The sequence below is a fragment of the Piliocolobus tephrosceles genome, chromosome 13 (assembly GCF_002776525.5).
Source record: "Piliocolobus tephrosceles isolate RC106 chromosome 13, ASM277652v3, whole genome shotgun sequence".
Classification (NCBI taxonomy): Eukaryota; Metazoa; Chordata; class Mammalia; order Primates; family Cercopithecidae; genus Piliocolobus; species Piliocolobus tephrosceles.
In genome coordinates, this window is record NC_045446.1 from 5,938,228 (window position 1) to 5,952,637 (window position 14,410).

Sequence of the window (14,410 nt, forward strand, 5' to 3'; positions counted from 1 at the left end):
GGGGGGGGCAGATGAGGGGCGGCCAGGGGAGGGGCGGCCAGGTGAGAGGTCAGGTGAGGGCGACCAGATGAGGGGCGGCTGGGGATGGGGTCCAGGTGAGGGGCGACCAGGTGAAGGGAGGCCAGGGAGGGGACCAGGTGAGGGGTGGCCGGGGAGGGGGTCAGGTGAGGGGCGGCCAGGGGAGGGGTGGCCGGGGAGGGGACCAGGTGAGGAGCGGCCAGGGGAGGAAGTCAGGTGAGGGGCGGCCAGGGGAGGAAGTCAGGTGAGGAGCGGCCAGGGCAGGGAGGGCCAGGTGAAGGGCGACCAGGTGAGGGGTACCCTCGCCCACCGCCTCCGCCCACCCGCAGGGGCCCGACCCGGCCCGGCAGCCCCCATCCCCGCCTGCAGAGCCGAGGCCCAGCCCGGGGGCCGCCCCATCAGGCCTCCTCGGAGGGACGCACCTGGGGCCGCCCGGGCTGCCGCGGCGCGGAGAGAGCGGGATAGGGCGCGGGCCGGGCCTCAGGCGCAAGCGGGGCCTCAGGCGCCGGCGGCGGTTGGCGGTTGGAGAAGGGGGCAGGGTAGGGGGCAGGAACCGTGGGGGAGGGGAAGAGGCGCCCGGGGAGTGGGCGGGGCCTGGGCGTGGGGCGGAGTCGAGGTGGGTGGTGGTAAAGGCGGGGCCAGGGAGGATGGTGGGCGTGGTGTGGGGGGTGGGCGGAGAAAGAGTCGCGAGGGGCGGGGCCTGGACTGCGGCGGTTGCCGGAGCGGGTCAGGGGAGGCACTCCCTGGGCTCAGCCAATCCAGGCTCAGGTGGGGAAACTGAGGACCCCATCGACTCGGGCAGCGCTAAGTGGGACTGCCTAGCTTGACTTCTGACCTTGGGCTTCAAATATATTTTTCTGGCCAGGCGTGGTTGCTGACGCCTGTAGTCCCAGCACTTTGGGAGGCCGAGGCAGGTGGATTACTTGAGGTCAGGAGTTCAAGACCAGCCTGGGCAACATGGTGAAACCCCGTCTCTACTAAAAATACAAAAATTAGGTGGACGTGGTGGCACGCGCCTGTCATCCCAGCTACTTGGAAGACTGAGGCAGAAGAATCACTTGAGCCCGGGAGATGGAGGTTGCAGTGAGCCAAGATCCCACCACTGCACTCCAGCCTGTGCCACAGAGCTAGACTCCAACTCAAACAAAACAAAACAAAATAAATACAATAAAATAAAAAAATAAAATTTTTACTACACTTGAATTCTCAGGACAGATCCCGGCCGGGAACGCTGCGGGTGGACAGAGGGCAGGGGCTTACACTGCACGTTCGCAGCCTCGCTTCCACTCCCGATCCTTGGTGAAGCAGCTTACAGGTGCAACTGATGAAGTTGGTCACAAAATAGAAGTCACAAATACGGCCAGGCGTGGTGGTTCACGTCTGTAATCCCAGCACTTTGGGAGGCTGAGGCGGGTGGATGACCTGAAGTCAGGAGTTCAAGACCAGCCTGGCCAACATATATAGTCTCTACTAAAAAATACAAAAACTAGCTAGGTGTGGTGGCGCACGCCTGTAGTCCCAGCTACGCAGAAGGCTGAGGCTTGAACCTGGGAGATGGGGGTTGCAGTGAGCTGAGACTGTGCCACTGCACTCCAGTCTGGGCAACAGAGCAAGGCTCCCTCTCAAAGAAAAAAAAAAAAAGTCACAAATACAATGAAAGTCTCAAATTTTGGGTGGGGAATGAACTATTTCATCTTTAAGGAGTCAATAGATACCACTGTTTAATCAAGAAAAGAGGTGAAAGTTTAGTTCAAGTGATGGCGGAAACTGCAAAGGGTGTAGAAGGACTGGCAGGAGTGGGTGCTGGGGAGACAGCCTCAGCTACTGTCTACTCAGGCACTGTTTTGGTAAAAATAAAGAAGGTAAAACATCAGCTTTCTAATCTCACTTTTAAAAATTAAATACTTTTCTAAGTTTTTAAAGGGTAGTACCCAAGGCAGAGCAATACCATGTACTGTTTAGCTGTACATTTAACATTCAAAAATCAAGAAAATTTTGCCCGGGGCTGGGCGTGGTGGCTCATGCCTGTAAACCCAGCACTGTGGGAGGCTGAGGGGGGTGGATCACCTGAGGTCAGGAGTTTGAGACCAGCCTGGCCAACTTGGTGAAACCCCATCTCTACTAAAAGTACAAAAATTAGCTGGGCATGATGGCGCACACTTGTAATCCCAGCTACTTGGGAGGCTGAGGCAGGAGAATCGCTTGAACCCGGGAGGTGGAGGCTGAAGTGAGCTGAGATCGCACCACTGTACTCCAGCCTGGGCAACAGAGTGAGACTCTGTCTTAAAAAAAAAAAAAAAGAAAAAGAAAACTTTCCCTGGTTGAGAATTCTTAAATTTGGGCCGCCAGGTTGAAGATATTCAAAAAGAACTTAGCCAGGACTTCCTAATGTGAAAAATTATTTTTGGACATTAAATTCTCACTGTTGGAATATTCCTGCCATGTGAATGACCTAAAATATACTCCAGGCAACATACAGACTTGACAAACACACTTGAATTCCACTTTTTGGTCGTGTCATTGCAACGAGGAGTGAGATTCGGCAGCACCACATCCTGTGTGCCCTGGTATTTCATCTGTAGAGCAGGATTCCTCAGAAAGCAAGCTCTAGTGGCTTCTTCAGATTAAAGTTCAGATAGGTTTTTCTTAGCAAACTCTCCTACTAAAATCTTCAGATGTTACAGATCAAGCTGCAGTCCCTTTGAGCACCACACCATCCCCATCACACTTGAGTCTTGTGTATCTCTCCAGCCCTCTCTCTGGGTATTTACATACAGATGTGTGTGTAGGTCTTACTCTCATTTTATGGCAGGAATAATCACATCATCTTGAGTAGGGTTTAAGGGCCGGACTGAGGATCCAACTTGGTCTTTCCAAATTGCAGGGATCTAGAAGGCAGCTGGTATAAATTGAAGAGCCCTGGCCAGGCCTGTAATCCCAGCACTTTGGGAGGCCAAGGCAGGCAGATCGCTTGAGGTCAGGAGGTCAAGACCAGCCTGACCAACATGGTGAAACCCTGTCTCTACTAAAAATACAAAATTAGCCAGGTGTGGTGGTGCATGCCTGTAATCCCAGCTACTTGTGAGGCTGAGGCAGGAGAATTGCTTGAACCCAGGAGGTGGAGGTTGCAGTGAGCCAAGATTGCACCATTGTACTTCAGCCTGGGCAAAAAGAGCAAAAGTCCGTCTCAAAACAAACACAACAACAACAACGAACGCTCACAAAAGCAGAAAAAAAAAATGATAAAAATAATAAATCAAAGAGCCCAAGAATTATGCATAGCTTGAGTAGCCTAAGCAAGAGAGCAACCCACAAGGCTGCACCATTCATTCATTTACTAATCAGAATCAGATATCTACTGAATAGCATCATGCCAGGCATACACAGCCACCTGTGGGGGTCGCCCACGGGTTGCAACGAGCCTGGAGGCTCTGCACCTGCTACTCCGAGACGCTTGCTGCCCTGCTGCACTGGCCAGGCTGGCTCCGTCGAGTCTCTCAGGTCTCAGCTCAACCCCACTGTAAGTGGGTCACCCTCCCTGCCAGCTACCACCCCCTCCCGATGACCCTCTTAGTTGCCTCAGAACACTTAAGATCCTTCAACCGGTTGGCTTGTTCTCTTTTTCCTCTGTGATAACGGTTTGGCTCTGTGTCCCCACCCAAATCTCATCTTGAATTGTAATCCCTCTGTGTCAAAGGAGGGACCTGGTGGGAGGTGATTGGATTATGGAGGTGGTTTCCCCCATGCTGTTCTCGTAATAAGGAGTGAGTTCTCACAAGATCTGATGGTTTAAAAGTGTTCGGCACTCCCCCCTCACTCTCTCCCCTCTGCTGCTAGGTAAGAGGTTTCTTGCTTCCCCTTCGCCTTCTGCCGTGATTGTAAGTTTCCTGAGGCCTCCCCAGCCATGCTGAACTATGAGTCAATTGACTGTCTTTTCTTTATACTTACCCAGTCTCAAGAAGTTCTTTACAGCAATGTGAAAATGGACTAATGAGACAGCCAGAACCTGGTGGTGTCACTGCTGTCTCCCCAGTGCCTAGAACAGGTGCTGATATGGTTTGGATGTGTGTCCCCACCCAAATCTCACCTTCAGTGGTAATCTCTAATGTTGGAGGTGGGGCCTGGTGGGAAGTGACTGGATCATGGCCACGTGTTTCTCATGAATGGCAACATCCCTCTTGCTACTGACCACACCATAGAGTGTGTGAGTTCCTGTGAGATCTGGTTATTTGCAAGTGTGTAAGAGAGCACCTCCTCTGTCTCCTTTTGCCATGTGGAATGCCTGCTCCCCCTTTGCCTTCCACCATGAGTAAAAAGCTGCTTGAGGCCTCCCCAGAAGCAGATGCCTCCATGCTTCCTGTACAGCCTGCAGAACTGAGAGCCAATTAAACCTCTTATAAATTACCCAGTCTCAGCTATTTCTTTATAGCAATGTGAGAATGGCCTACTCCAGGTGCTCAAGAAAAACAGAACAATGGAATTCTTGCATTCCTTTAACGTATTTATTGAGCATCTACTATGTATCAGGCACTGTTCTCAGCATTGAGGCAAAGGAATGGATGAATAAATGCACAGCAAGTGAAAATCAACAGGCTTTTCTTTCCAGCCCACCACACGAACTTGGTGATGTCTGTCTGCTCCAAGGCCTTGTTTCCATATGCTCAGACTTTCTACTTTGTCTCAAGTATCTGAACTTGATCCTTGACTTATAATCCTCTTAATTAATATAACAAAAGAGACAGAAGCAAATCTTGTAGTAGACTGGGGTTAATGTTTTATTAATGATAACCTACATTCACACTGCATTTCTAAGATTTACATCCAAAGAGCATATTGTATTTACATGCACCGGTCAGTCCAAGATAACAAATTCAAACCATGGCTGTGTTAAGACAATGGTTTGTTCCCAATTAAATTAAATAGATAATAGTCTTACCAACTCCCTTGGACATGTACAATAAGACCCCTCTTCCTCCCCTCAAGGAATATAAAATTGCATTGATAACTGCACTGATGAGCAACAATGACATTTGAAACATTTAAAACCTGAGAGAGAAACTCAAATATGTTTAAGCACTCACATGTCTACACTCAAATTCCCATGTGAACTGTACGGTAACACAGACTGCTCAGTGGTCAACAGTGCGTGATCTAGCTGGCTCTGACAGGGACTGACACCGGCTGTCGGCTTTTGACGGAAGCACTATTCTTGCCGAGGGCAGAGGGAGTTACATCCCCCTAGCCTGCTTGACTCATACACCACAGACAATCAGGGACTTTTGTTGTTTTGTTTTTGCTTTTTTTTTTTTTTTTGATGGAGTCTCGCTCTGCCGCCCAGGCTGGAGTGCAGTGGTGTGATCTTGTTGGCTCACTGCAAGCTCCGCCTCCCGGGTTCACACCATTCTCCTGTCTCAGCCTCACGAGTAGCTGAGACTACAGGCGCCCGCCACCGCGCCCGGCTAATTTTTTGTATTTTTAGTAGAGACGGGGTTTCACCGTGTTAGCCAGGATGGTCTCGATCTCCTGACCTCATGATCTGCCCACCTTGGCCTCCCAAAGTGCTGGGATTACAGGCATGAGCCACCGTGCCTGGCTGCTTTTTTTTTTTTTTTTTTTTTTTTTGGTCTTTTGTTTTCATTTCTTCTTGCTTTTAGGAGGAAAAAAAATCTTTGGCCCATAAAGGTGGTGTTTTTACATCACAAAGTATACATACATGAAATATGCATGTGGGCCAGGCACGGTGGTTCACGCCCGTAATCCCAGCACTTTGGGAGGCTGAGGCGGGCGGATCACCTGATGTCAGGAGTTCAAGACCAGCCTGACCAATATAATAAAACCCCATCTCTACTAAAAATACAAAAATTAGCCAGGCGTGGTGGCGGGCACCTGTAATCCCGGCTATTTGGGAGGCTGAGACAGGAGAATCGCTTGAACCCGCGACGTGGAGGCTGCAGTAAGCTGAGATCGCACCATTGCACTCCAGCCTGGGCAACAAGAGCAAAACTCCATCTTAAAAAAAAAAAAAAAAAGCATGTGCTCTCCGGCAAGCACCTTCCATCGACTCCCAACAGTTGAGCCGTCGCTGTTGTACTGTCAGGGTGCGGGACTCTGAAGGAGTCAGTCCCAACTAGAACCAAGTGGTCAAATAAATAAATACACAATTTAAAACAATGGACAGCTAAGCTTGTCATGACAGCCAGTGGGAATTTCATTCCATGAGGCTTCATTTTTGCATTAAATACTCAAGATGACTCAGTGCATAATTGCTTTGTGGTCCATGAGACGCTTTCGTGAAGGCACTCCTATCTGAAGGACAGGCTGGGTGAACCTAGCACCGTCACTCGAGACACCTTGGCCGGTCACCAAGGTGGGCTGGCATACTGTCTCCATCACCCTCCTGCGAGTCTTCCCCCTCACCGGGTGGGAGGAGAAGGACATCCCTTGAGGTCATGGAGCCGCTTTCTCCTCACCACGGTGGGCTGCCCTCCCCTTCCTCACTTGCTGGTCCCCACTCCATGGCCAATGCCCTGCCTTCCTTGCTGTCACTCTAGGGAAGAGATCCTCCTGAGGCACGCGTCATGTTTTATTCTTGAGTGAATTATCTGACCATCACGGCCCTTGCTCCCCTTTTATGACAAGTGCCTGTTATTTCTTTTGTTGCTTATGATGACAACAAGGCAGTCCCGGGAGGGGAGTGTGGCACAGCTGCCCTTGGGAAGGAACTGGTCTGAGGGGGAGGGGCTGGTGGGGTGTAGCAAATGCTCATGTAGGGTTATCCATACTCGGTCAATTGTGAAGGGAACAGTATACCCACAATTCCGACCAAAGACTCCACAAAATAAATCTTTCACTCCATCTCCCTTACGTTTAGGGCCTTTCATTTTTAAGGCACTGGGTTGTGAAGACACGAAGACATAGAAGCTCAGTAAAACTAAAGACGTTGCATGCTGCTTGCTTCAAATGTGGAGAGGCAAACACAGGCAACTGGACCAGATGGGAACAGTTACCCACGGCGACAAAAGCAGGTCTCCAAAGCACAGCATTTTGGTTAGTGCATTCCAGATGTGTTAGCTATGACTGTGGACACCACCAGCTTGAATAACACATTTTTCTTTTAACAAAACGAAGGTTTACCCTGCTTGGATGACGCTAAATGCCCTTAAGCACTAGGCCTTCGGTTGCCACTGAGAAAGCGCACCATTTCCATTCCAATGTGTGTGAAGCCACAACCCTACTAATTCCTTCATTAGCTCAACACGATTTGCATCCCTTAATAAACACAAGCCCATCCGGAGACTTCAGGGAAGACTTTATCAAATGTCCCCCCAAGGGAAGGCAAGTCTGGAAGTAGTGGGGTTACGCTTCACAGGGGTAGAGATACTGTTCTAGGAAAACAAAAACACCCAAATTTTCTGGAAGGAAAACTTCTGAGTTTTTTTCAGAGCAATTTTTCATCCCGAACTAAGATCAGGATTAATGCCTATTTTTCATTTGGTTTGCATCAGAAGAGCTCGTTTTCCTTCCCAGCAGCTCCGTGGAATTACTTTTTGGAATTAGCACTGAGACCAAACAAAGTGATGATGTCAAACATGGCTTCTTTCAGGTGCTTTCCAAAGCGATGAGAATCCTTTCATGTCAAAACAAAAACCAAAAACGTATTAAAACGTCATCCCCATATTTCAAGCTTTTTCATTTGCAATCTGACCCAACGTTTAATTTAAATTCCTTTCTGCCAGTTCTCTAAGATCTGACCAATGTCTTAAAGCTTAACTTAGACAATCCGGAGAAATGCTGAGGGTAAAGAGATGACAGCTGATGTGTTTGTACGGGTGTGTTGTCGATCCAAGCCTCTGCCTAATGCCAATGCATTTATCCCACGAAAAACACAGTGACCATCCTGAGTGTGGTGGCTCACGCCTGTAATCCCAGCACTTTGGAAAGCGGAGGCAGGAGGATCGCTTGAGCCCAGGAGTTCAAGACCAGCCTGGGCAACATGGTGAAACCACATTTCTACAAAAAATACAAAAAGCAGCCAGGTGTGGTGGCACTCCCCCATAGTCCCAGCTACTCAGGAGGCTGAGGTAGGAGGATCCCCTGAGCCCAAGAGGCTGAAGCTGCAGTAAGCCGAGATCACACCACTGCACTCTAGCCTGGGTGGCAGAGTGAGACCCTGTCTAAAACAAACAACAAAAGAAAACCACGATGAACAAGTGAACCCCAATTTCCTCTGTTAACAGCGACGGTGGCATGGGTTGCCAGGCCATGTACAACAAGGAAAGCAGAATACAAACAAGGGCAATGTGCCATGCTAGGGAGGAGGTCCCTTGATCCATCTACAGAGGAAGCCGGGGGTCCCCCGCTCTGTATGCAGATTTCTTAGTGTGTACCCATTATTCTTAGTTCACCTTCCAAGTGCTAAAGAGTCTGAAAGTTACAGCAGCACCCCAACGTTAAGCTTCAAAACCACTGCTGCCAACAGAGGTAAACGTGTTAAACCAAATTAGATATATTTCCTTTTTCTTTTTTTCTGAGATGGGTCTCCCTCCATCGCCCAGGCTGCAGTGCAGTGGCATGATCCTGGCTCACTACAACCTCCACCTCCCAGGTTCAAGTGATTCTCCTGCCTCAGCCTCCTGAGTAGCTGGGATTACAGGTGTGTGCCACTACACTGGCTAAGTTTTGTATTTTTAGTAGAGGCGGGATTTCACCACATTGGCCAGGATGGTTTCGAACTCCTCACCTCAAGTGATTGGCCCGCCTTCGCCTCCCAAAGTGCTGGGATTACAGGTATGAGCCACCGTGCCCGGCCGAGATACATATCTTTAAAACTAGGTAAAGAGAATTCTGGAATTCACTTATGGCTGGGCACAGTGGCTGAAGCCTATAATCCCAACACTGGGATGCTGAGGTAAGAGGATCGTGTGATCCCAGGAGTTCGAGACTAGCCTGGGAAACATGGGGACACCCTTTCTGTACAAAAAATTTTTTAATTAAAAAAATTTAGGCCAGGCATGGTGGCTCATGCCTGTAATCCCAGCACTTTGGGAGGCCAAGGCGGGTGGATCATCTGAGGTCAGGAGTTCGAGACCAGCCTGCCCAACATGGTGAAACCCCGTCTCTACTAAAAATAAAAAAAAATTAGCTGGGCGTGGTGGTGGGCGCCTGTAGTCCCACTTACTTGGGAGGCTGAGGGAGGAGAATCACTTGAACCCAGGAGACAGAGGTTGCAGTGAGCCAAGATCTCGCCCCTGCACTCCAGCCTGGGCGACGGAGTAAGACTGTGTCTCCAAAAAAAAATAACATTTAAAAAAGAAGTCCATTTATGTGAAAATGCCCAAACCAAGTAAAAGCAGGCAGATGAATTGAATTTTTCTGTCAAATTAAAGATGTGTTCCCTTAAAAAGAATAAAGTAAAAATACCCCATCTTCAGGAAAAGGAACTTCTTTTCATACGTACCGTCTCAGGGCAAGAGAACTTGGAAGAAATGTGGAAATTGATGAGGTTCTCTCCCACAAGGATGTACGACACACCATAGCCGTCGTCAGCAACCTGAAGGACAAGGGAATTTGAATTTGTTGCTGGGAAATGAGACAGCATGAAAAAGGGACTTTCTAATGTTCTAAATGCAACACTGGCTGGGCTCGGTAGCTCCTCCTTGTCATCTCAGCACTTTGGGAGGCTGAGGCAGGCAGGTCACTCGAGCCCAGGGGTTCGAGACCAGCCTGGACAACGTTGCGAAACCCTGTCTCTACAAACAACAACAACAACAACAAAAAATAGCTGGGCATGGTGGCATGCATCTGTAGTCCCAGCTACTCAGGAGGCGGAGGGGGGAGGATCACCTGAGATGGGGGAGGTTCAGGCTGCCGTGAGCCATGATCATGCTAACGGCACTCCAGTCTGGGTGACAGAGCGAGACCTTGTCTCAAAAAAATAAATAAATAAAGAAGTGCAAGACTGCCAAGGACATCCACAGCAATGATCAGCAGTAATTCCTCTACGGCGGGAGAACTGCAAGGTAACAGGGGCACCCAGCACGGGGATGGGCCCATCACACCCCATTACCCATCCCATCACCGCGCCCCACTGCGCCTCGCCCAGTCAGCTCCACTCACCGGTCCAAATCCCCCTCCGCTGGACACGTACTCTGGGTTATTCTCCAGGTCAAACAGCTCCACTTGCTGCGGAGGGGTCTGGCTTGTTGATAATCTCCAAGGCTCAGATAAAACCTATTGAGTGAAACAGAGAAATGTTCCAATGACACTTTTCCTAATCCCCTCCTCTACCAGCCCTCAGGAGTCGCCTCGGGAAGACAAGAAAAGCCTGGCTTGATCTTTTAATTGTTCCAGACACCACAAGTCTGTGTCTCCGAGGGTCTCGCTGGCTTGGACAGCGTATCTGCAGAGAGGAAGTGGGGTGGGTGGGACCCCCGGACTAGGGCAGGGAGTGTGGGGTGGGGGGGGGGGGACATACCAGCCAATAGCATCCCAGACAGTGAAGGTAACAGATATATGGAGTATGATTCGGAACGGGGACAGAGGTGTCAGACTTGTACCAACTCCCACGAGCCAGCTGCCAAATTTTCAGAGAATTTTCAAGCTGGCTGTTAAATACAGCCACTATTAAAAATGAAATTTGCCAGGCGCAATGGTTCATGTCTGTAATCCCAGCACGTTGGGAGGTCGAGTGGGTAGATTGCCTGAGCTCAGGAGTTCGAGACCAGCCTGGGCAACACGGTGAAACCCCGTCTCTACTAAAACACACACAAAAAACTCAGCCAGGTGTGGCAACGTGTGCCTGCAATTCCAGCTACTCGGGAGGCTGAGGCAGAACAGCTTGAACCCAGGAGGCAGAGGTTTCAGTGAGCCAAGATGGCGCCACTGCACTCCAGCCTGGGTGACAGAGTGAGACTCCATCTCCAAAAAGTAAAAAATTAAATAAATAAATAAAAATTAAATTAAATGTGAGCTGGGCGCAGTGGTGCACATCAGCTACTCAGAAGGCTAAGGAGGAAGAAATGCTTGTGTCTAGGAGTTTGAGACAACACTGGGCAACATTGTGAGACCCTGTCTCAAAAAATTCTAATAATAAATTTCATAAACTTACAATAAAATAAAGGATTTTAAAAACAAAGGTGGTATGCACTCACAGCTCATCACTCCCTAGTCACTTCCGTGCATCTTCCTGTGACGTAAGCTCTCGAGACCTTCGGGTCTATTAAGTCAGGGGCTACCTGTGAGCGGTTACTGAAGAAGCGCCGTACTAAACATGCTGCTCACATTTTCCATTTTATGACAGCTATGCCCACAGACTAGTTTTTTTTTTTTTTTTTTTCAAAGGCCCATTCTGACTTTAAAATGAGTTAATGCAAGGCTGCAGTAATTTACTAAGTTTTGGTTTAGCCAACACAACTGATGGAAGAAGTGGAAGAGACTTACTTCCTTAAGGAAAGGGGACTCCACAGCGAGATATTTAGACACCACGTAAAGGCAGAAGAGGTGACGATCGATCCCGGAGCCGGTCATGGCGAGGCGATACATATGCTGATGCTTCTCAGACGCCAACTTGAACAATTTCAGCCTCTGTTCCACCTGAGTGACAAAAGGCGGGAAGGATATATGTTGCATGTCTCAAGTTGAGCGGTTATGAGTCTAAGTTAGCCACCACACCCGGCTAATATTTTTTGTATTTTTAGTAGAGTCGGGGTTTCAACATGTTGCCCAGGGTGGTTTCGAACTCCTGAGCTCAGGCAATCTGACTGCCTCAGCCTCCCAAAGTACTGGGATGACAGGCATGAGTCACTGCGCCTGGCCTGACAGCCTTTCCAGAATGAAGTTTGTCTCGGAAAAAAGAGCCCTGGCCTGTGTCTCCTCCAGGGGTCAGCAGAAAGCACCTGCACGGTGGGGTCAGGTGGACCCAGTGGCCTGGGTCTCGCCTCGGCCATTAATGAGCTGAGTGGCCCAGCAGCTGCTGAATTCATCTAGGTCTCCGTTTCTTTATCTATGGACATGAACTGAGGACACTTCTCAGGACCACCGCTAAGAATTTAAAGTACAGTGCACAGAAAACCCCCAGGGCCCAGCCTGGCACTTGGGGCCCAGTGTGGCAATGGCTCTAATAACCAATGGAAGGTCTCCGTGTGATGGTCATAGCTGGCCTACCTGTCCAGTTCCGAAGCAGCCACCCGCTATGCCTTTCCTCATTGTGATGTCCTGGACGAATTTAAAGACTCTCAGAAAGTAGAATATGATTCGGAGAAGTATCATTTGTAACATGCCTCTCTGTACCTGTCCCTACCTTTTCCTTTTAATACCTTCTGTACCCTTGAAAGGGGCAGAGGAAAGAAGCTGAATTGAGCACCCCTGAAGAAGGTGGTACAGGACTGATGAGATCAGAGAAGCTGGAGTGGCGGCCTCCAGAGGCCTTTTAGGGAAGCGTGACAAGCACGCTGTGCCCTCAGCCTATGGCACATTACCGTCTGGGCCGGGTCCACCATGGCCTGCACGAAGTCGCACGACTCAGCGGTGCAGGAGCGCACGGTCTCCGTTCTCCCCTCTCGGAAGAGCCGGGTCATGGAGGCCTCGTATGTGAGGCAAAACTTGCCCATGTCCTGGGGAAAGAGAAGTACTTTAGTGCACGGCAGGGCACGCTGATATGTCTAAAACACAAGGAAGGATAGGGTAAGGTCGGCAAGGAGAAGTGGACTTTATTGTCGACTTTTTTTTGAGACGGGGTCTTGCTGTTGCCCGGGCTGGCGCACAGTAGCATGATCACAGCTCACTGCAGCCTCAACCTCCTTCAGCTCAGGTGATCCTCCAACCTCGGCCTCCTGAGTAGCTGGGACTACAGGTGCATGCCACCATGCCTGGCTAATTTTTTATTTTTATTTTTTGTACAGACAGGGTTTCACCAGGTTGCCCAGGATGGTCTTGAACTCCTGGCTCAAGCGATCCACCCCCCTTGGCTTCCCAAAGTGCTGGGATTACAGGTGTGAGCCACTGTGCCCAGCCTATCGTCGATTTACGTTTTCAGTCTCCGGCCGCTTTTACATGTGGGTAGTTACATGGCAGTGGACAGAGGTGTCACTGGCTTCAGGAAGGGCCTGGTAGAGGTGGGAGGTCAGTTTCTAGGTTAACCAGGTTTCTGTTTCAAGATGCACCTGATACCATGACACCCTCCCCACCCCGAGGCCAACACACCTCCGCTGCATTCCCTTCCCGCTGAGGTGCAGCCTGCAGCTGTGTATAGGAGGAATGCTGTGCACAGCAGGGAATCGCATTTGAAATTATTTAAAGACACAACGTATTGCCTGGAGCAATTCCACTGTGTCTGGAAGATGGTGAGAATGATCTGGGAGAGACTATGCTGGGGTGCAGGAGGAACGTCTTTAGCAGGAGGGCGGGAAGTGGGTGGGGCCAGAGCCTGAAGCACAGTCACTGCTCCTGTTAGATAGGAGCCTCTGGCAGATGCAAAGGGAAGGTCTCTTCCGAAAGCTCCTGTTTTCTGGGTGAAACAGAAGAAAGGGTGCCTGCTTGAGGGCCGGGCTGGGGAGGAGGTGCTGGCATTTAGGGGAGGGAGGTGTGACGTGGCATTTAGGGGTGTGGAACACGGTGCCCAGGCCCACTGGGGTCAGCGCTCATTCACGGGGAGGGGAGACAAGCCAGCTGTTGAATGCTTTTTTCCAGCGAGGCCGGCTCCTTGGGAACAGAATCACAGCAGCTGGAGAGCTGGGCTGAACCCGGGAGCCTCTGTAGGCTCCCCAGGTGAGTTCGGGGGACCAGGGAGCCGAGGGAAGGGATGGTCCCAAAGAACCATGGAACCCATGCCCAGGGAAGAGAAAAGGGAGGGCAGGGAGGGACAAGGGGATGGGGTCAAGGAACGTGGGCCTCTGGGCACGGCAGGAGGGGCTGGTGGCCCCTGAGGCTGAGCCTTGGTGGAGATGCCGGGATAGTGCAGCAAGGGCGCCTGCTGGGAACAGCACATGGTGGATATGGACACAGACCGGGTCCAAGGGAGCACGCGGCAGGAGGAGGAACAGCATCTTTGCGCTGCCCCAAGAGGGGGCCCGGGGCCAGCAGGCCAGCTCAGAGAGGGCCAGGTTCCAAGTGGGGACGGGAAGGTGATAAGTAGCAGTTTATGGACCCAAATGATTCCTGACCAGACACATCCCTGGACATTAGGGTGCACCCTGACACAGGCCCTGGTGACCCCAGGGTGGCAGACCTGCCAATCTGTGGAGGACACCCTGTGGCAGGCTGACACTGTCAAACGAACCCAGAAGAGGGTGCCAGAGGCAAGGCTGGGCTGAACACAGGGCCGGCTTAGCCTGGAAAGGGGGAGCCGGACAGAGCACAGGACCCGCTCAGCCTGGGGAAGAGGGAGCCGGAAAGA

The 14,410-nt window shown here is 50.6% G+C and overlaps 2 protein-coding genes across 3 annotated transcripts in view; both read right to left on the reverse strand.

Annotated features, from left to right (window-relative positions):
• Positions 1-553, reverse strand: part of TESMIN (testis expressed metallothionein like protein) — a 46,247-nt gene extending 45,694 nt beyond the window's left edge. Inside the window, exon 1 of the mRNA XM_023186104.1 lies at positions 441-553. The gene's annotated coding sequence lies outside the window, so the exon portion shown is untranslated. The remainder of the gene's footprint in view (positions 1-440) is intronic.
• Positions 554-4,769: 4,216 nt separating this feature from the next.
• Positions 4,770-14,410, reverse strand: part of LOC111522235 (carnitine O-palmitoyltransferase 1, liver isoform) — a 53,868-nt gene continuing 44,227 nt past the window's right edge. The window contains exons 12-16 of one of the 2 annotated variants that reach the window (XM_026451435.1): positions 12,495-12,629; positions 11,458-11,610; positions 10,135-10,248; positions 9,476-9,568; positions 4,770-7,645 (exon numbers count right to left, since the gene is read on the reverse strand). In XM_026451435.1, the coding sequence (XP_026307220.1) occupies positions 7,559-7,645; positions 9,476-9,568; positions 10,135-10,248; positions 11,458-11,610; positions 12,495-12,629 (582 nt within the window). In that variant the 3' untranslated portion in view covers positions 4,770-7,558. The remainder of the gene's footprint in view (positions 7,646-9,475; positions 9,569-10,134; positions 10,249-11,457; positions 11,611-12,494; positions 12,630-14,410) is intronic. The other variant, XM_026451436.1, reaches the window with a different exon arrangement.